The sequence below is a fragment of the Canis lupus genome, chromosome 34 (genome assembly GCF_011100685.1).
Source record: "Canis lupus familiaris isolate Mischka breed German Shepherd chromosome 34, alternate assembly UU_Cfam_GSD_1.0, whole genome shotgun sequence".
Taxonomy (NCBI): Eukaryota; Metazoa; Chordata; class Mammalia; order Carnivora; family Canidae; genus Canis; species Canis lupus.
The window spans coordinates 32,461,830-32,483,801 of NC_049255.1; the positions used below are offsets into that span (position 1 = coordinate 32,461,830).

General features: G+C 34.6%; 1 protein-coding gene across 15 annotated transcripts in view; it reads right to left on the reverse strand.

Annotated features, from left to right (window-relative positions):
• ZBBX (zinc finger B-box domain containing) overlaps positions 1-21,972 on the reverse strand; it is a 106,480-nt gene that overhangs the window by 43,105 nt on the left and 41,403 nt on the right. For all 15 annotated transcript variants that reach the window (XR_005383963.1, XR_005383959.1, XR_005383958.1 and 12 more), the window contains 2 exons: positions 9,839-9,997; positions 4,533-4,710 (listed from right to left, as the gene is read on the reverse strand). Coding sequence is in view for 8 of the 15 variants with exons in the window: in XM_038583803.1 (XP_038439731.1) it covers positions 4,533-4,710; positions 9,839-9,997 (337 nt within the window). In the remaining 7 variants the exon portion in view is untranslated. The remainder of the gene's footprint in view (positions 1-4,532; positions 4,711-9,838; positions 9,998-21,972) is intronic.

Consider the following 21,972-nt stretch of genomic DNA (forward strand, 5'->3'; position numbering starts at 1 on the left):
CAATAACCTCTCAAAATGAAAGAATCTTATGATTCATAAGGTTTTTAAAAGCAACCAATTCTTTCCAATGATAAAGATAAATACAAACAGATTCATTATATATTCTATAAATGCACATACACATAAAGGTATGTATCATAGCCACTGACAATAATATTTACACATTATGGGAAACAGAGAATAAATAACTCAGAATGACACCTGGAGGAGACAACTGTCCTCATGAATTTATATCTACAAGGCAATTTGCTTCCAGATGCTTAAGATGCTTCTGAAGCACTACTAAATTAAAACCACTATTCAGAGATATTTAAAACTGATGGAGCTTTCTGGGAAAGAAAGCAGTGTAAATCCACGATTATCAGTCTCTCCACTTTCCTGGATGCTATCCCTCTCTCCGAACTGACCACCACAGGAGTAGGAAAAGTGCTAAAGGAGAAGAAAGGAAAACACTGGAAGAGAAAGATAATTTTCGAAGCCTGAAATTAGAGAATAGTTCCAACTTCATACCACATAGCCTTTGGTGAATAGCTTCCAGAACAGTCAAATGCCAGCAACAGAAAGAAACCAAAAGAATAGATGTCATTCTACCCCTATTCTTAACAAAAAGTAGAGCCATGTTGAAGAAAGCAATGGGAGAAAGTTCTGAGAAACCACCAGAACGTACTACACTGAAAGAACAGGAGCTAAGGATAAGAGCAAAAGGAGATCCCTCCACTCTGGGTCCTTCTTTCCAGTGCAAAACAAAATATTTCTTGATAGGAAAGCTGAAACTATGAGGAATCACTTTTTTTCTGTCTAGTCCTAGAGAGAGACCACTCTGCTTGAAAGATGACCCTTAGGTTTGTCAGGTGATAAAGAGGAAGAAGGTAAAGCAGCTGGTCTGTGATATACCCTTCTCCCATCCCATTACCAATAGTACATCTCCAGGAAATAAAGAGGGCGGGTGACCTGGGTTAATTTGCTTATGTCAATAACCAGACCTTCTGGCAAATAGATTATTGGTATTTATGGAAGGAGAGTCTTACCTAATGCATGTAACAGGATAGCTCTTGCTTAGAATTGCTTATAGAAAACAAATCTAGGACACATGGATCTATGAAACATGTCTCCCTGAAAAGTGCCACTTAGAGTCCATAACTTAGGTTTTAGTTTGCTCCCTTGTTCCATGGTTCTCTGGCTACCTTTTGTGAAAATTTGTGTGAGATGCCCCATTCTTCATATTGGTAGAATGTAGGTGTTTTTATCAATAGTAAGTGCCAAAGTCTTAAGGTGAACATATGCTTTGATGTTTTTGAGGAGGTGTTGGAGGAACAGCCAGGCAGCTCATGTAGCTGCAACAGGGCAAGCCAGGAGGAAGATAACAGGGGCTGAGATTACAGAGATAACAGACGTCAGATTACATTGAACTTTCTAGGCCATCGTAGTACCTGCCTTTCACACTGAAGGATTGAGCCTTTGGAGTTCACTCAAAATGAAATCAAGTGAGAAATCAATAACAGAAGGGCACCTGCGTGGCTCAGTTGGTTAAGCATCTGCCTTCAGCTCAAGTCATAATACTGGAGTCCTGGGATGGAGCCCCTCGAGTGAGGCTCCCTGCTCAGTGCAGAGTCTGCTTCTCCCTCCCCCTGCTGATGCCCCCCCATTCTCTCTGTCTCTTGCTTTCTATCAAATAAAAAATAAGTAAAATCTTTAAAAAGAAAAAAATCAATAACAGAAATAACTAGAAAACTTGGAAATTCAAAGCATATTACTAGGCTAAATGGCCAAGGAGCCTATAAAAAGATAATATAATTTGTAATGAGTTACATAAAGTAAATATACCATTTCATCTCTATTGGAGCAGCAAAAATTTTAAAATCTGACAAAGTGTTGATGATAATGGGAGGCAACCAAACCTCCTATATACTGCAAGTGGGAATATAAACTGATACAAATACTTCAGTAAATAATTCAGTTTTATCTAGTATAGTCAAAGACATAGACAGCCTATGACCCAGCTTTCCACATCTAGGAAAAGACAGCTTAGAAATGTGAGCAAATGTGTACCAGGAGGCCTATACAAAGATATTCATACCAGTATTGTTTGTAATGGCAAAATAGGAATCGACCTCAAAACCCATCAACATTTAAACAGGTAAGTGGTGGTATTTTCATATAACAGAAGACTATTAAAGCAGTAAAAATGAATAAAATACAACTATGTATATCTTCATGGGTAAATCTCAGTAAATTATAGTGAGTGAAATAAGTTGCAAAAGAATAGACACTAGCTTTCCACTCACATAATGTTCAAGTACATCTATATTTAACAATGTACTCTTTAGAGAGACACACATGCAGTAAACTACAAGGAATTTTTTTATGAAATGAAAAAATACAGAAATGAAAATGAAATGAAATGAAAAAATGAAATGAAAAAATACAGAATCTAAGTTAGTGACAATCTCTTAGGAGGAAAGACAGAGAACAGGTGCTTACTGCTTTGTTTTTCTCCGGAGGGGATACAAACTTAGTAAATATTCTTTTGTATCTACTTAATATGTTAGGGGAAGAAAAATATTTACAAACATATACATATGATACACACATAGTCCTATATATAATACTCTGGGGCAAAAAAAATCACATATTATATCAACAGAAGTCCTCATCTTAATGATTTCTCTTCAGCAACCACTGACACATCATTTCTACATTTAAAAATCTATTTTAAGGTAATTGTACAAGTACCCAAATAGTTAAGATGGTCATCATAACTTATTTTAACATAGGAAGGCTTAGAAGCAAAATATCCGTCAATAAAATTCTGATTAAGTAAATCATGGAATACAGCATATTATGCAACATTTAAGTAAATCATGGAATACCGCATATTATGCAACAGTTACAAATGATGATGTATAATTCTATTTATATGGAAAATTGAGCATGATAGAATCTAAGCAAAAAAGTTACAAATAGTATGTATAATGTCACCTCATTCACCCTTGTGTTTGTGCAACTGTGTCTATTGAAAATCATGCACCAACATGTTAACATTGATTATCTCCACATGATTGAATTCAACTTGAACCTTCATTTTCTTCTTGGTTACCTTTTTGTTATAACAGAATCATGTAAAATAATCATTATATTATTCTTATAGTTATTTCCACTATGAAAATTGTTTTCTCTTCTATCTGATTTATCAAATCAGTACTTTTATTATTTTAAACACTGTATCTTTCAAAGTAGACAACCAAAAAGGTGTTTTTATAGAAGGCTTACTCCCTTTCAGGGTAGAAAAGTAAAAAAATACATTGAAATATGAAAGTTCAAATAAAAGGCACATGCAACAACATATATTAAGATACATGTTATAAAGAGAGTACAGAAGTAAAATCTTGGAAATATTAATGAAATTGATGTAGCATGAACAAGGGTAGGGAAAGATATTTCAAAGAGAACATTATTTAGTAAAAGATCCAATTCTAATTGGAAGGTGGTATGTGAGACTGAGACCTTGACATTAGGAATTATACTGCTATAAAGAATGAATAATCAGGGACAGCTGAGTGGCTCAGTGGTTGAGCATCTGCCTTTGGTTTAGGGCGTGAACACAGGGTCCTGGGATCGAGTCCCACATCGGGCTCCCTGCATGGAGCCTGCTTCTCCCTCTGCCTGTGTCTCTGTCTCTGTGTGTGTGTGTGTGTGTGTGTGTGTGTGTGTGTGTGTGTCTGTCATGAATAAATAAATAAATCTTAAAAAAAAAAAAGGATGAATAATCAGGAGAGTTCCCGTGCTGGGAAAAAAATGAAATAAAAATAATAAAATTGGATGCTGTCAAGGAAGATACATGATTGAAATTTATTACCTAATATTTTATTTTCAGTAAAAAGCAACTGGGAGTCTCTATAAGATTCTGAGTAATAAAATTAATAAATCAAATACACTTCAAAGCATGACATTCCTCAAGAGATTCTGAGAAATAGAGAGAGTATGCACCTCAGTCATCCAATCTTCAGTGTCTAGAATATGGGTGCAAAAGTCATCAAGGAAAAATAAAAACAAGAAATATCCCTTTGGGAAGAAAAAAAACAAAAACAAAGAACAAATCAATTATCCCTCTTAAGTTGAACAGCGGTCCTTGAAATATATTTTTTCAAGAGACATATAAAAAAGTTCTTTACTCTCTGTCCCAGCGATCCTCTTGTTTTATGTCTACTTAAATCTATAAAAGAACAGTTGTCCTGACAAAAACTTTCTGCAAGGAGTGCGGGGAGCTGAGAGCATCCAATTATTCATTCATTTAACAGTTCGAATTTACATAGGAAACAAACACACAACTCCCCAGTGCTCACGCTAGGGCTCTATAATTATTAAACCACTTACCCTTGGTTGTGCAGTGAATGCTCTTTGAGGAGTTATATCAAAATATTACCCTAATGCACACAGTTTTTGAACACTGCATTTATGTTCACAGAGAACGGAGATAAATACAATAAAAGCAGTTTTGTTTTATAACATACACTTTATAAAAATAGCTGTACCTGCTTTCGCTGTGTGTAAGTTCTGCTTCTCATTGTCATCATGATGTCCAGTTCTCTGCTGATTTAAAGCTTCCTGAACGGGCTGGGCAGAAACTCCTTCATCACATGACCCTTCTTCACATAGAAGCCTATCTTTTGGATTTGAACATTCTGTTCTTTTTGTGGTTGGGACTTCTACCTAATTCAATTAAAAAGTGTATCTAAGTGTGCTTTCCTAAATTTTCCATATTTTAAAACACAGGTAGCATTCATTATTAGGCATTTCGAATCATACACTACTTTTTAACTTAAAAAGAGAATGTTTTTAAGTGGTACCTACTTATATGCTTTACTGATTTCTTTAAAACCATATCAACAATTATAAATGGTCTCTTCAAAAATTATTACAACTAGAGCCTGCATGACGGAGGATTTATCATCATGTTATTCACCAGTGTTCTCCCTGGAAAGTGGCAATGGCCGTGAATCTATTCCTCCTACTTCTCCAATCTGCTCTCTGCAACCTTCCCACAGCAGAGGGAAGCAGGTTTTTAAATATGTGTATCTGATCATGTCCCCACTATGTTCAAAACCCTCCAAAGACTCTATGAAACCTCCAGTTCCTACTAGGACCTACAAGGTCCTGCATACAGACTTTCTACTCCCTTGCCATTTTACTTCACTTCTTTAATTCCCCTCTTCATTCACTGGGCTCCAGCCAAATTTATATTCTTGCAATTCTGAGCCCATGAAGCACGTTCTCACTTGAGGGCCCTGTACTAGCCATATCCAACACCTGACGTGACCCTTCTCCATATTTTCACATAGCCATTCCACTCATTTCAGTTGGTGTATATTCAACTGTCACCTACTCAAAGACTGGGTGATGACCCTACAAATATAGCCCCTTTACCCCTCCACTTTCCATTCCCTTACCTGCTATATTTTTCTCTGAATAGCATCTCTGGGTGAATTTACTCCACATGTTTATTTGTTTCTTGCCTGTATCTCCCCATTAGAATGTAATGAGATCAGGTATTTGTTTTTTTTTTTCCCTCAGTACCAAGAACAGTGCACCTGGCACAAAGTAGGTGCTCATTAAAAGTTAGTTGAATGAATGAACAAATTAATTAACGCATATGAAGCATCTCATGTTTCTCAGCATAATGAAAGAGGAAAGGATGAATTCGGTACAAAATATAGATTCACTGAGAACACACAGAAGAAAATAAAGGTAGGATTTGGCAGTTATCCACTGGATCAGAGAAAACAGCCAAATTAGGACAATAAAGCAAAATAAAGTCCACACCGATGCTGAATTAGCAATGTGAATTTATCTACACTGATCAAATTGCTAAATCTCCATTGTGTATCTTCTAGATACAAAAGCAGAATCCTCTATGTTCACCCCTTAATTGCAAAATAAACAGGCAGATTGTTTAAGAGTATAATTGAGAAAAGAGCATTAAATACGTGTCCAACATTCTGAATATAAACAAAAAGCATCTGGGAACCTGAAGACACTGTGCCAGCTGCCGGCCACAGAAACACAGGTTAAAAAGTCCACAATAGAAACAGGCACAAGAAACAAGTTATTGGACTCAGATAAACAAGAACTCTATAGGCAAAATGTGGCAAAGACATACTCCAGAGACAGGGACCAGAATATATGCTAAAACATGGAGTCAAAGAGCACAGTCACATAAAACTGTTAGTAGTTTGTACTGCAATAGTAAAAGGTAGGATGTGAGAAAATATAGAGTGTAAAAAATGATCTGGGCCCATCATGGAGGATCCTGCCACCATACAGAGGAAATCAAATATTAATACATAATGGAAATTCAAAGTCATTTAAAAGTCCCACATAGTAGTGTGGGAGAAAGGGAATTAAGGTATAGTGAGTTTGGTTGCAAGGAAACCAGTTAAAACATTACTGTTCATTAATAATATCTATCAACATCACATATGCATGACCCTCTTCAACTAAGAATTTCAGAATTTTATCATATTGATATATCATATATATATATATGCAATAATATTTTTCACAATTACTCTTTATACTATAGTTTGTGCTGGCAAAAGATTGAAATAATGTAAATGTTGATCAGTGGGAATTTAAATTTTTTTCAATTTAAATTTTTATATTTTAAAGTCATTCTGTATCCATTAACTGGGGGTGTTTTATAACCACTATATAGAATGAAAAGGCTATAAAATGTACTTACATGAATATCAATACTATATCTTTTTAAGTATAAAAAGCATATCTGCAGAGTAGCATTTAACATATTAACATCTGTGTAAAGAAATACATATGTACAAAGCTGGAATTATTATTGACTTCTAGAAAGGGAGAGGATGAAATCCATGTTCTGTGTTAGAAGCCTTTTGCACTTTAAGAAAAAACTAATCTCAGTATTTGGAATAGCAACAAGGATAGAAGGGACCAAATACTCAAGCAAGTTTTTAGACGGTAGACTGCATGAGACATGGTAGCCAACTGGATGTGCAGAGGAAGAAGAGAAAGGACTACAGGAAATAATGGTTCTTGGCTCATCTGGAAAGCAAGAAGATAGGCTGTTACTAATAGCGACATCCACAGGTTTTGGAGGAGAGGTGAATTTGGTTTGAAAATACTGAATTTTAGGGACACCTCGGTGGCTCAGTCGGTTAATCAGCCAACTCTCGATTTTGGCTCATAATCTCAGGGTCATGAAATCAAACTGCATGTTGGGCTCTGCACTAAGCATGGAGCCTACTTAAGATTTTTCTCTCCCTCTCCCTTTGGTCCTCAACCCTCCCTCATGTGCTCGAAGAAGAAGAAGAAGAAGAAGAAGAAGAAGAAGAAGAAGAAGAAGAAGGAGAAGGAGAAGGAGAAGGAGAAGGAGAAGGAGAAGGAGAAGGAGAAGGAGAAGGAGAAGGAGAAGGAGAAGAGAAGAAAAGAAAACACTGAATTTTAGAAGTATGTGGGAACGTATTTATAGGTATCCAGTAATCAATATGAGTGTATGTATGTGTGTGTGTTGTACTAATGAAGCACTGAAAACTCAATGCTTAATATAAAATGGTTTAAGTATGCAGTGATTCCAGCAGGTCTCCAGAGCAGCTCTTTTCCAATCAATGAATCGGAGATATAAGACATCTGCCTTTTATATCTATGCCTTTGGAATACGGCTTCCTCACAGTGGTGGGAAGATAGGAAAAGTCAGAAGGATTGGACATTGGCTTTTAAGTGCCTGAGCCCCGGATTGTGATATGCTACTTCCACTCAGAGCCCATCATTACTCTAACCAGTACTGAAGAGACTAGGAAATTTGAAAAACTACACGGAATCCAGTGCTGTATGTTTATTATCCTTCTAAGCCACATACGTAAGATATGTTTTAATATCCCCTTCTAGAAGAAAGGACCCTTTTTAATAAACTTAAACCCAGAGCTTCTGATGCTTATTACAGTTGGGGAGCCACTGCTCTTCGGCCAAAAGGAGTACTAAGTATACGAAGGGGTTATCTCTTCAGAGTGTGCACTGAGTACAGGTGCACACCTAAAGGTTGACAGCAGTGACATTCACCAGAATAATCACACCACAGTGTATGTGTGTGGTGAATACTCACACACACACACCTGAGCAGTTGTTAAAACCACACCTCTGGACCCACCCAAAGAGAGGCTTAATTTAGTCATGTGTGTTTCTTTAATGGTTTTCCAGTTTGTTCTAATGTATACTCCTGGATGAAACCACTGAAATAACAGTTTTTAAGTTAGGACAAAAAGTAGAGAGGGTCTATAGACATACAGTCACCAATGGGGACAAGAGGTAGCATTTATTGTAGGGATTAAAACCACAGGCAAAGGCATAAGCCTTCTAGTAGGTCTAGTTACTAAGTTCCTCTCTGCTTTTGTCATCTGTTAAATGGAGTAATAATGAAAAACTTATATAGTTATCGTGATTATTGGATAAGAGAAGGCAATTAAAGGATTAAGCACCATGCCTAATGAAAGTTGTTTAACAAATGTTAATTTATCACTATTTTTATTGTTAAGATAAATGAGATAAAATGGCAGGCAGTAAGGAGAAACCCTTAAAACCACAGCCTCCATGTAGTAGCTAAAAGCAAATAATTTGGAGTCCCAACGTTTGGGTTCAAATCTTAAGGCCCACTAGCAATGATACTTTGGGCAAATATAAAAACTGATCTTTGTCACTGATTTTCTCACCTGGAAAAAGAAGGGGAAAATTAAGAGAGGACAGAAAAAAATAATACATGTAAAAGATGTAGGACGGTGTTTGGCAGAGTCAGTTTTCAACACGTTACTATCACAATAACGAGGCCATAGCTCATCAGGGATCCTTCACAATCACCCTTGACAGGTCTATTAGAGAGTGAACTTCACATAAAAACACTGACTTTCCTGCACATTTCAAGCACAGTTTCTTTGTTGGAAAGAGGTCCTGTGAGCAAAAAGCATGTTTTCTTCTTTATTCTGTGAGCATGGGTTAGGAACCCAACAAAAAAACTGAAGTCCAAGTCACCCTGTCGCCAGGTAACAAGCTGTTTGACTTTGTCCAGGTTTGTTATGATTTCTGAACTACAGTGGAAAGATGAGTGGCATCTAAAAGAATGAGGATTATTACATATGTCAAAATTTGAGGAAGATTGCCTCTTGCTAAAGAACCAATTCAACAAGTCTATTACAAAATATAGGAATGAACTGATGAAAACTTATCTAGTACATCATGGGATCAGTGATCAATCTGAATAACGACCAGAATTTGGATTAAATTGGATTAAAATCCAATTTTTAATAACTGTAAAATTGCCTATCACCTAAAATAAGCCAAAATAAAAAAACAAAACAAAAACAAAAAACAAAAAACAAAACAAAACAAAAAAAAACTTGGCAAGGTTTTGTATTTTTAGCCTCTCTGAAATCTTGACTGAAATAAAATTGCTATAGTGGGTTGTGCTATTTTTTTTTTCATATTTCTCCCAAATACTCATTCATTTCCTGACATGGTAGAAATGTCCAGAAAGCAACATGGTCAAACAACCATTCATAAAAATAAATAAAAAATAATAAAAATAAAAATAAATAAAAATAAAAAAAAAATCAGTGTTCAATGGAATCAAAGAAGTTTCCTTACAAGGATTTTTAGTCTAGATGTTTTTAAATCACAAGACAAAACAAAAAACAAATCCAAATATTAAATACCAATGTGATAAAATAAACTGCAAAATTCTATAGCTCTAGTTAAGCCTACAAATGACAGTCTCCATGATCATGTATGACAGAAAATATCTATTCTATTTTCCATAGCTTACCTCAGGGTTGCTCCCCTGTAGAAGAAGAGGTTTAGGTTGATGCTGACTTTTCCTAATCCCTTTTGTAGAACGATTTTCCCCTTTGGATTCATCTGGATTAACTTCCTTGATAAACTGGTGGGCAACATCCAGTACATTGGACAATATTTGAGATTTTGTCTATTAAAACAAAAACAAAATATGACTGAAAAGTCCAGTATGTCAACCTAAGTAACTTAGATACATTAAATCATAGTTTTGTTATCCTATGATTACTAAAATCCAGTACATTTTATTTACCATTTCAAAATACAAATTGACTTTATATCGACCAATATAATAGTGACAGCTGCCATCTACTCAGGAGCTAGTATGGGCTCATACTATCCTAAGTATGTTAAAAACATATCATTGAATCTTCAAAAGTCAAGCATAACTATTTTTGTCTCTGTTTTAAGGATAAAGAAATGAAAGCTCAGATGGTTTAAATAACTTAGGCCTGGTCACATGGTGAGTGGGTGGCAGAGCCAGGAAATGACCCCAGGTGTGTATAATTCTAATGACTCATAGTCTTCCCACTATGTCAACCCCAAATAGAGAGATGTGTTATTTTTGAACAACACTGCTAAAAAACTAAATATAGCTAATCTAGTAGGAGCCTGAATAAGCAGTAATGAGCATCCCTTGGTGATAAAACATCTTTAGAAAATATTAACTATTCAAAAGTGCACACCAAGAAGTGCCTCTACCTGTAGGTTCCTAGTAAACTAGTTGTTCCTCATTTTGTATCTTTGCTCAGGAGTTTCACCCGCCAGGGAGACCTTCCCTTCTCTACCATCTTCTTTGCCTGGCACACTCCTACTTCTTCTAGATTTATCCTAAGTTACTCCCACAGGTCTAGGAACCTCTTTGCCCTCCTTCCTCTTGCTGTGGGAGGTGCCCATCCTCCATATTCTCTTCATACCCAAAGTAGATCTCTACTAGCCCATACAATATTGGTTTTTACAACACCTTTTGGTGTCTATCTATTCCATCATACCACAGAAATTCATGGAAGGAAAAAAAAAAAAAAACAAAAAACAAAAACAAAAAAAACTTGTCTTCTTAAATCCTTCTAAGGCTACCACAGAGCATGGCACATATAACATATGGTAAAAATAAGGTGGTGGGGGAGGGAGAGGGAAAGTTGCAGAATTAAAATAAATGACTGAGAAACAGAATTTAAAAAACCTCTCCATGTGCCTTCACAGTAGCTGAAAAGAACAGTCAACTCTTGGAAATTTTCTTTCCTAGAGTATCTTATATTTAAATATTAGTTTTCTCAAAAAAATTTTTTTAATTTAAAAAGTAAATATTACTTTTCTCAGTATTAAGACTGCATATGCCATATGTCATTTTTCTTATTTTTAAAATAAGCATTCAAGGGAAGGGAAAGATTCTATGATCCCCATTATGTAGACGAGGAAATCCAAGTTCATAAAACTTAGGTCGAAGCCAAATGGATCCAAAATTTTGGAGTTTAAGTTAGAACCAAGATCTTCCTTCTTCCAGCCTAAGTCCTTTCCTTTACTGAATTATGCTAATACAGATAATGTGTTTTACTTTCAATTTCCCGGGTCTTAAAATATATTAAATTTTTATGTCCACAGATATGAACATTTTTCCTTCCTTTACAAAAAAACTGTAATTATAATTGCTCATGCAGGGATCACATTTTTTAGTTTTTGTTTCTAACTTATTCTGCTTATTTTCATTTTTGACTAGGCATTACTAAATTGAAGGGAGAAAGAGAGATTCTTCTTTTACTTGTCTCATCCATTACCTACAATGTAGGGGTGGGAGGCACGTGAACCTTACAGAAACCAAACTTTTGAACAACAAAATTAGAAGTATTCTATAAGAGTAGAATTATAGAACACACTTAAAACATCTATCTCTTAATTAAGAGATATAAAATTTAACAAAATCATTAAGATTAGAAAGTTACCACAGTACTATAACATACTATATTACAATACCTTTAAGTTCCTAGGTATGTGAAAATGTACCATTTATATGTTAATGATTTGCAACTTCTTGTTCTCTAGATCCAATCTCCATACTTATTCTGGAGAAGAATCTACAATCTGGGTGGAGCTTATGATAATTTAACAGAATGTGAGAAGTAATGAATTTTACTGCTACTGGCAAGGTGCTAAGAAACTACCCCCTTTACTGTTCTGCAAGCTTGCTAGATGGATGTAGGGTGACCTCGGAAGTAACATATCCAAGAGGTGGTGCTACACATTAAAGTCCCCAAATCAAGAGAGAGGGAGATGTTTAAAAGAGATGTCTTAGAGATCCATGTTGAACTCTGGGTGAGTAAAAATTAAACTTTTACTGTTTAAGCCACTGAGGTTTGGGAGTTCTTTTTATACTTCAGCAAACATTATCCTAATATATATAGCCTCATATTTGGAACTACTCCTAACTGGGTATTCTGTTTCAGGGAGAGGAAAAAAGAAAAAATAAAGATGCTTTAAAGGTATTTCCTATTAAAAACACACATAAACATAGTATTTCTATGTCTTGCCAAAGTTTTCCTCTCCACTTGGAAAGGCTAGCTTTCCTATTATAATTCTATTTATCATATTAGACCAAGATCAAATGTTATCCAGTTCCAATATATCTCAATGGCATTATAAAAAATAGCTCAGAAGGGCAAATTATTTAATCTCTCTGAAATGAGTTTTCTTCCTCAACTAACTGCAGCAAAATTTACATATTTTCTATGTGCCCTTATAACTCCTTGCTTACATCAGTACTAGAGCTTTGCTCCTCCATGTGTAATCTATAAATCAGCAGCACCACCATAAACTGGAAACTTGCTAAAAATACAGAATCTCAGGTCCCACTCAGAACCACTGAATCAGAGTCTGCAGCTTACCATGTAACTTGAATGCTCATTAAGGTTTAAGAATCATGTGTCATACCATTCAGTTGCATTACAGTTAGTTGAATACATCTGTCTTCCCCTTCATGATTATGAATTCCTTGAGAGGGAGGACCATGTCTTATTCTGCCCTATCCATGCTTTATATCACCTTCTTTCGATTCTCCTCCCCGCAGCCCTATCTTTCACACTTTGCAACTAGAACATTGCTTGACACTGGTTAAGTACTTGAGAAATGTTGGTTGCATCAAATTTCACCGACTTACTGAGATAAAAATGACTAAAAATTCTATTTGAACATTCCTTCCTTATACCTAAGCTATCTAAGTCAGTGTCAACAGAGGCAAAATCAATGACACTGTTAATAACAGCATAATAGGGAAAATTGTTTATCCTTCTGATCCTATAAAACGAAGACAATATGTACCTTGCAGAGTTGTTGTGAAAAATATACATCCTGTATGAAAATCACCTACCACAGAGATGACATAAAGTAGTGCATCCAAATGATTGCTACCATTTTATCGAAATCACAATACACTACCTTTTCTGTAAGATAAATAGTTCAAATATCCCGAAAATAGAATTCAAAGGTGGGACATCTGACTGATAATAGTGAAGACGTCAGTAAATAATTCTATCTCCATAAAACAAATGATAGCTGGATAATAAATTTTTTAAAACTATTTCAGGGCTCTGAAGTCAACCAAAAGCAAACAAGATGTTGAGAAGTATTTACTCAAGGAAAAACTACTACAGCATTACTGAAGAGCAGCAAAAATCTATGGGTTCTTTAGATGGGGTTGCTCCTTTCTTCTATCTCCCTTCCCAAGTTGGTCAATGTTACTAGGGTAAGACTGAAGAGAGAGTGTGCTTGACTCCTGGCAGAGGGAAAAATCTTACAGTTATCAATGAACTAACAAATCTGGTTAAAAATGAATGAGGAAAAACTACAGCCCTGACAACTTGAGACTTTGGTCTCAATTAGGGTGAGCAATGGACTAGCCAAACATTTAATGGGATGATTCTGAAAAAAAGAGAAGGTTATAGAAGAGCTGCTTAAAAAATGGAAATCATAAAAAAGAATCAAATGAGAATTGTTTTAAGTTTTTATTTATTGATTGATGAGAGACACAGAGAGAGGCAGAGACATAGGCAGAGGAAGAAGCAGGCTCCTCTCAGGGAGCCTGATGTGGGATCGATCCCAGGACCTCAGGATCACGACCTGAGCCAAAGGCAGATGCTCAACCACTGAACTACCCTGGCGTTCTCCAAATGAAAATTCTTGATTATGACCTAAAAAGAATTTGAACAATTTGAAATGGAAAAAAAAAAAATCAGTGTACTTGAAGAAAGAGATAAATTATCTAATTTAAAAAGTAAAATGTAAAAGTTTAAAGAAAATGAAAACAGCCTTACAGATCTATGGGACATCATCAAGCAACCCATATACATTTAGTGAAGAGTATTAGAGAGAAATGAGAAGAAAAATATATATGAAAAAATTATGGCCAAACTTAAAAATTATTACTTTAAAAATCCAAAAAGCTCAACAAGCCTCAAGAAAGATAAATATACAGAGATCCCTACTTACCAAGACACATCATAACCAAACTACTGAAAGTCAAAGATAAACAGGAAAACTTGAAAGGGATGAGAAAAATTACTCATCACATATAAGAGCACATAAATATGAATAACAAATTGATTTTGCATCTAAATAAAACGGGAACCAAAAAGCATTAGAATGATACAAAGTGATGACAGGAAAAAAACTGCCAAAAATAATTCTATATTCAGGAAAACTATCCTTCAAAAATGAAAGCAAAGACATTCCCAAATAGACAAAGTAAGAGATAATTCATTACTAGCAGATGTGCCTTACAAGAAATACTAAAAAGAGGTTTTAAGGTTAAAGGTATTAAATCCACCAGAAGAGAGATAGATCCCCAGAAACACAATTATATGGATAAAAATAAAAAATATATTTAAATATTTCCTTTTTTCTGTTTTCAATTTATTTCAATAGCATAAAGTTATATATAGCAATAACACTGACACTATATTGTGAATTTATAACATTGATTTATAACATATAACCTACACAGAAAATGGGAAGAAAATAGAGCTAAAATAAAGCCAAGTTATAATATTTTACCATAGTCAGTATTAATGTGAAGTGCTATAAGATGTATATTGTAATACCTAGAACCACTAAATAAATACATGTTCATACACACACAGAGATACACAAATACCCAAAAAAGTAATTTTAATGGCACAATAAAAAAAAACTTTAACAGAAAAGAAAGTAGTAAGGAAGGAAAAAAAGACAAAGGCATAGAAAAAAAATAGCAACATGGAAGATGTAAATCCAATTACATCATTAATTACATTAAACATACCAACTGAGACAGAAACTGTCAGACTTGGCAAAAAAGAAAAAAAAAAAGTTCCAACAATATGCCATTGATAAGAGCCTGACTTTAGATTCAAAGACAAATAGATTAAAAGCAAAAAGGTAGAAAATATATACCTTGAAATTAATAATCCTAAGAGAGCTGCAGTGGCTATATTAACAAGGCAAAAAATAGAATAGGACAAAGAGGGATATTTCATAATAATGAGTCAATAAACAGAAAGTTATATTTATGATCATTTATATCTATAACAATTATATATGTAACCAAAGAACCACAAAATACATGAAGCAACAGCACATACAATTAAAAGGAGTAAAAGCAGCTGCTTGGGTGATTCAGTTGATTAAGTGTCTGCCTTAAGCTCAGGTCATGATCTTGGAGTCCTGGGAGGAGTCTCAGAATCAAGTTCTCATTGGGCTCCCTGCTCAACAGCATCTGCTTCTCCCCTTCCCTCTGCTCTTCTCCCCACTTATGTGCTATCTCTTTCCTTCCCTCTCTCTCTAGCACTTGTGCTCGTTCACTCTCTCAAAATAAATAAATAAAATCTTGAAAAGGAGTAAAAGCCAGTTAAAAAATACAATTAGAAATTTTAATTCCCATCCTCAGAGATTAATGAAATAGGTAGGCAGAAAATCAGTAAGGATGTAAGAAACTTAAACACCACCATGAAGTAATTTAATCTAAGAGACATTTAAAGAAACCTTAACCTCACAGCAACAAAATATGAATTCTTTCAAGCTCATATGGGACATTCTTAAGATAGACCATACATGCTCCACATAAAACAAGTATTAATAAATTGTAAGTATTGAAAGCATATAAAATATGTTCTCTGAGCAACCTGGATGGCTCAGCGGTTTAGCACTACCTTCAGCCCGGGGTGTGATCCTGGAGACCCTGGATCAAGTCCCAATTCGGACTCGCTGCATGGAGCCTGCTTCTCCCTCTACTTGTGTGTCTGCCTCTCTCTCTCTCTTTCTCTGTGTCTCTCATGAATAAACAAATAAAATATTTTTTTAAAATATATGTTCTCTGACCTCAGCAACAAAAAAAAAAAAAAATTAGAAATCGGCAACAATTTTGGGAAATCACAAAATATTTATAAATTGAGAAATTTCCTTCCAAGTAACTGTTAACAAAAAATAAATCAGAAGGGACATTAGTAAATAATCTTGAGTTGATTATAAAGGAAGCATAACAAATCAATAAGATACAGTGAAAGCTGTGGATAGACTGAAATTTATAGCTTCAAATGGTTGTTTTAGAAAGGAAGAAGATCTAAAATCAATTATTCTAATCTAATCCTCACTCAAGAAAGTAGGGAAAAATAATGAAAGTAAAAAAGTTCAAAAGTAGGTAGGAATCAGAAAATAAGGATCAGAATCAATAAAATAATTTTTTTGAAAAAAAATCAATAAAACTAAAATGAGGTTTGTTAAAAAGACTTAAAAACCTCTAGCTAAACTGATCCCAAAAAAGAAGAGTAAAATACAAATTAGCAAAATCAATAATGAAAGGAAGAACATTAGTATAGACCTATAGATATTAGAGGATTATAAAGGAATCTAAAACCTTATGCCAATAAATAAGACAACTTAGATTGAATGCGTAAATTCAATGAAAAACACAAATCACCAAAACTTACTTATGAACTAACAGAAAATCAGAATAGAACAGTAGGGTAAAGAAACTGAGTAATTCAAAATCTTTCCCTGAAAAAAAAAAAAAAATTCCCAGACTCAGATTGTTTTACTGGTAAAGTCTACCCAACAACTACAAAAAGAGGAGGAAATACTTCTAAACTCATTTATGAGGACAATACAACCCCAATACCAAAGTAGACAACCATATTCCAGGAAAAAAATTAAAAACTACAGACTAATATCCCACAGGAACTTAGATATAAAAATCTTTCACAAAATATTAGCAGATCTGTTCCACTAGTATATAAATTATGAATCACGACCAAGTAAAACTATATCCAGTAACGAATTCTTAGCAGGACATCTAAAAATCAAGCATTGTAAAAAGGCATATTAATAAAAGACAAAACAACATGATCATATCAATAAAAACAGGGAAGAAGCAGCAGCAAGGAATACAAAGAGACTTCCTCATGGTAAGAGCATCTATGAAAAACCTATAGCAAACATCACAATTATTGGTAAAAAGACTAAATGTTTGCCCTAAATCAGAAACACAGCTGGGATGTGTTTGTCACTCCTATTTAACATTTACCAGTAGCTATAATTAACACAATAAGACAAGAAAAAAAATTAAAAGTACCTACATTAAAAAGGAAGAGATAAAACTATTTTACTCATACAGGATATGATCCTGCATGTAGAAAATCCTAAGGTATCTAAAACAAGCAAACAGACAAAACAAAAAAATGAAAAACAAAAAAACAGCTACTATAATAAGTGAGTTTATCAAGATCAATATTCAAAAATCAATTTTATTTGTATATCCTAGCAATGAACAACCCAAAAATAAAATTAAGAAAATAATTACACATAGTAACATCAAAAAGAATACTTATGAAATTATTTAACAAAAAAAAATTATATGAGTTTAACACTAAGAAGTAAAAACACTGATGAGAAAAATTAAATAAAATTTAAATGTTATAGACGGAAAGACTCAATATTATTAAGATGGCAATTTTCCCCAAATCAATTTGTATGCCACATAAAATCTTTATGAAAATATTATCCTGTTATGTATATGGACACAATGAGATGTCATCTCACACCCGTTTGGATGGCTACTATCAAGAAAACAAAGGATAACAAGTGTCGGTGAGCAGGGGGAGAAATTAGAACCCTTGTGCACTATTAATGGGCTTGTAAAATAAAGTTCAGCTGCTATAAAAAAATGAAATTTCTTCAAAAAATTAAAAATAGACTTAACATATGATCCACTGGGCAGCCCAGGTGGCTCAGTGGTTTAGTGCCACCTTCAGCCCAGGGTGTGGTCCAGAAGACCCGGGATCAAGTCCCATGTCGGGCTCCCTGCATGGAGCCTGCTTCTCCTTCTGCCTGTGTCTTTGCCTCTCTCTCTCTCTTTCTCTCTCTGTCTCTCGTGAATAAATAAATAAAATCTTAAAAAAAAAAAACATATGATCCACCAATTCCATTTCTACATGCATATTCAAAGTAATTGAAAGTAGGGTCTCAGAGAGGTATCTACATATCCATACTCATAGAAGAACTATTCATAATAGCCAAGAGGTAGAAATAACCTAAGCATCCATCAATGCATGAATACATAAACAAAATGTGGCATATATACATGCAATGAAATACCACTCAGCCATAAAAAAAAAAAACCTGACATATGCTACAATGCAAATGAACTTTGAGGAAATTATGCTAATTGAAATAAGCCAGACACCAAAGATAAATATTGTATGATTGCACTTATATTAAGTTCCAGAGTAGTCAAAGTAGCCTAATTAATACAAACTAGAATGCTGTTTCATGGGTATATTTTAGAAAACAGCTTGGTATTTCCTTAAAAAGTTAACAAATACTTACCTTAGGAGTCAACAATTCCAGTCCCAGGTATTTACGTAAGAGGAATGAAAACAGTCTACACAAAGATCTGTACATAAACACTCATAACAGCATTATTTTATAATGATGCCGGAAGCTAGTTATCAATTAATTTATCTTTTAGTCCAAATTCCTTTTATGTTGTAGCCCAAACTCCAAAACACCAAAAACCTAAACAATGCCTGGATAAACAATATGATACATCCGCACAATGGAATATTATTTAGCATTAATAAGGAATGAACTCCTGAAAAGGACTTGCAATAATATGGAAAAACCTTATGGTAAGTGAAAGAAGTCAGACACAAAAGATTGCCTAGGAATGATTCCATTTGTATGAAATTTCTAGAAAAGGTAAATCTATACCATCAGAAACCAGACCAGTAGTTGCCTGGAGCTAGAAGTGAGAGCAAGGGATGATTGCAAAAAAAGTACCAGAAAGTTTTTTGTTGTGATGGAAATGTTGTAAAAACTCAATTGTGGTGATTCTTGCACAGGTTTGTAAATTTACCTTAAAAATCATTGAATTGTACACTTACAATGTGAATTTCATACTGTGTAAATTAAGCTTCAAATAAAAAGAGTTTGGACTAAAAAACAAATCAATCGACAAGGAGCTTCCTGCATCACTAGGTCTAACTGCAGCGGAGACTTGTATTAAGGTGAATATTCAGTTTCTGGAATGCCACTTTCTACTTACTTTCTCCCTGACCTATGCGTGCTCCTGCCCACCACCCCACCATGGGAGACACAATCACTCAACACATTTCTGTCCTCTGGGCTATGGGTCAGTGGACAAGAAAGTAAGCACCTCGTCTTCACTGAATTCATGAGAACTTAAATTTGGAATCAAGAAAGCAATGTTCGTTCTCTCCATCACTGATGCTGTATTATCCAATTCATAATTTGTTAATTATAAGAAAAGAATAAAGCAGATACACTGGAAAGAAATAAAGTTTGAAAGTGGAAGAAGTCTGTCTTGGCTCTCAACAGCTTTCCAATTTCCAGTCCTGGTTCTGAATATGACTCAGCAGCATCACCCCTACTCCCATGCAATGAGAGACATCTATGAGGCCTTCAGCAGCAAGAAACTATTCTTTTTATTTCCAAACTAATGCAAAAAGACTTAACTAATGTGAGGATCAGTGCTTCTTAACTGGGGCAAGGAAATTGGAAAGTGTGGGGAAGTGTTTTTTGGTTTTCACACTCATTGGAGAGCATTACTGGTATTTAGTGGGTGAGGTTTAATGAGTCTTCTGAAATCTGAAGAATGGTGTAGCTCAAGAAGAAAAGGTCCTGCCCCAAATACTCAAGAGAATCCTCACTGAGAAATAGCTAACATAGACCTAGCCCTCAATTAGCAACATTGTTAAAAATTACAGAAACTCAGTAAAAATAAATCATAATGCCACCATATTAAAAAAAATCAAGAAACAGACATTCCTTCCAGTTAACAAGTAGTAATTCACAGGGGTAACCACTGTTAATAGTTTGGTATATACCCCTGCCGTGTTCTGTCTCTGCTTAGATGGACATATCTAGATGTGTAACACAAAACACATTTTCACTTAATAGTTTGACAACTATCATCTTAATAAGTAACCCATGAATAAGAATGTTATTGTTACAAAACATTTAACATAGAAAACTATGCATATTAAGTATCAAACACTGTGCCCTATCAATAAGATGTTATCAAATTTTAAAATTCAAAGATAATTATATTTCCATCTTCCAAATATGAAAACATAATATGTAACAGTACTATTAGGTATCAACAGAAAAGGGAGGGGACTGAAAATGAATAAAATTACCTGTACAACTTTTCTACATGCTAAAAATGTTTAAAAATCAAACCAAAACAGCCTTCAGGGCAGATAGTAAATCATATATCTCACTGTAGGATAGAAGCTTAAACTAAAGCCAAAGAATGTGATTTACTGCCAGCATTTCCAGATTCCCCCCATCCTTCACTATACTGCGTGATGGTAGGATTTCATCTGGTAACTGTTCTAAATTCTCACCTGAACTTTTTTCTCCCTAGAATGATATTATCTTTCAAATTACACTCTAGAAGAATTCATCACTCTGACAATGTATCATTAATCAAAAGTAAAGAGGGTTGATATTTTATAGCATTTTGAAGTAGATGGCACCTTGTAGAAGTTTAGGTCCAAGAGTAAAAGTTTTAGTTTAGTTAGAAAAACGATCTACTTTATGGTGCTGTCAATGCTTCAAAACTCTTAAGTACCATCATTATCCCAAACTCTAGCTATCCAGCAATAAATATTAATAATCATGTTGACATAGCCATGCCCCTTTATGTGATCCAGAAGTTTCAGCTCAAAGAAATTCACACTTAATTTAGATCTATGTTACTTCCTAAATTTGGGCGGGGGGGTGGGGGGGGGGGACTGGGATGTCTCTCTTTCATGGTGTTAAAGTCCATTGATTTTCTGGGTGCAAAATTTTAGAACAGATTTATGGCAACCACAGGCTTTTATTAAAACCTGTTATTTCATCTGTATTTGGTAGGCAAATACACACAAATACAGAGATACACACATATGAACACTGAGAAAAACTTGTATGCTGCAGAACTTAAGATCCATTATGAAATTCATTGGTTGCAGTGACTGCTGAATATGGGTGGAACTTGGATAGCTTTTAACTATAAAATTATTTCAGAAAGACCAAATTACGCACTAAGGGGAACTTAAAAAGTATATATGTTATATGTTACATAATTTTTTTTGGCCTGGCTTTTGAGAAAACACTTTCCTCCCATATTGGGAATATTTTCCCACGTACAGCTTGTTCTGGTTTCTTTGATGTGAATTACCTCATATGCAAATGGTAAATAAGGGAATGATGTCAGTAGAACTGTGCAGTTTTATTGATTCTTAAGTTTTTCTTTTCCAGCACATTACTGTTTTGAGACAATCATGGGCAAGCTGTCTCACAAGCAAAGCCAAAACCTTAGCAATATAGGAAGATCTTAGGTAAAAAGATGAAAATCTCTAATAAAGCCTCCTCTTTGGACAGAACTATTTTAATGGCTTTAACTACCATGCATTCCATTATGTGAAGCTATCTGGAAACCAATGTGAGTGCAGATAAAAAAGCTGATTTAAAACAATGGGTTGATAAAGGGGGCAATAGTTTAATTCAGATTTTTCATTTTGTTGAAAATGATGTCTGTTAGAAATGAATTGTTACCAGGATCTACAACGCAGAGAAGGA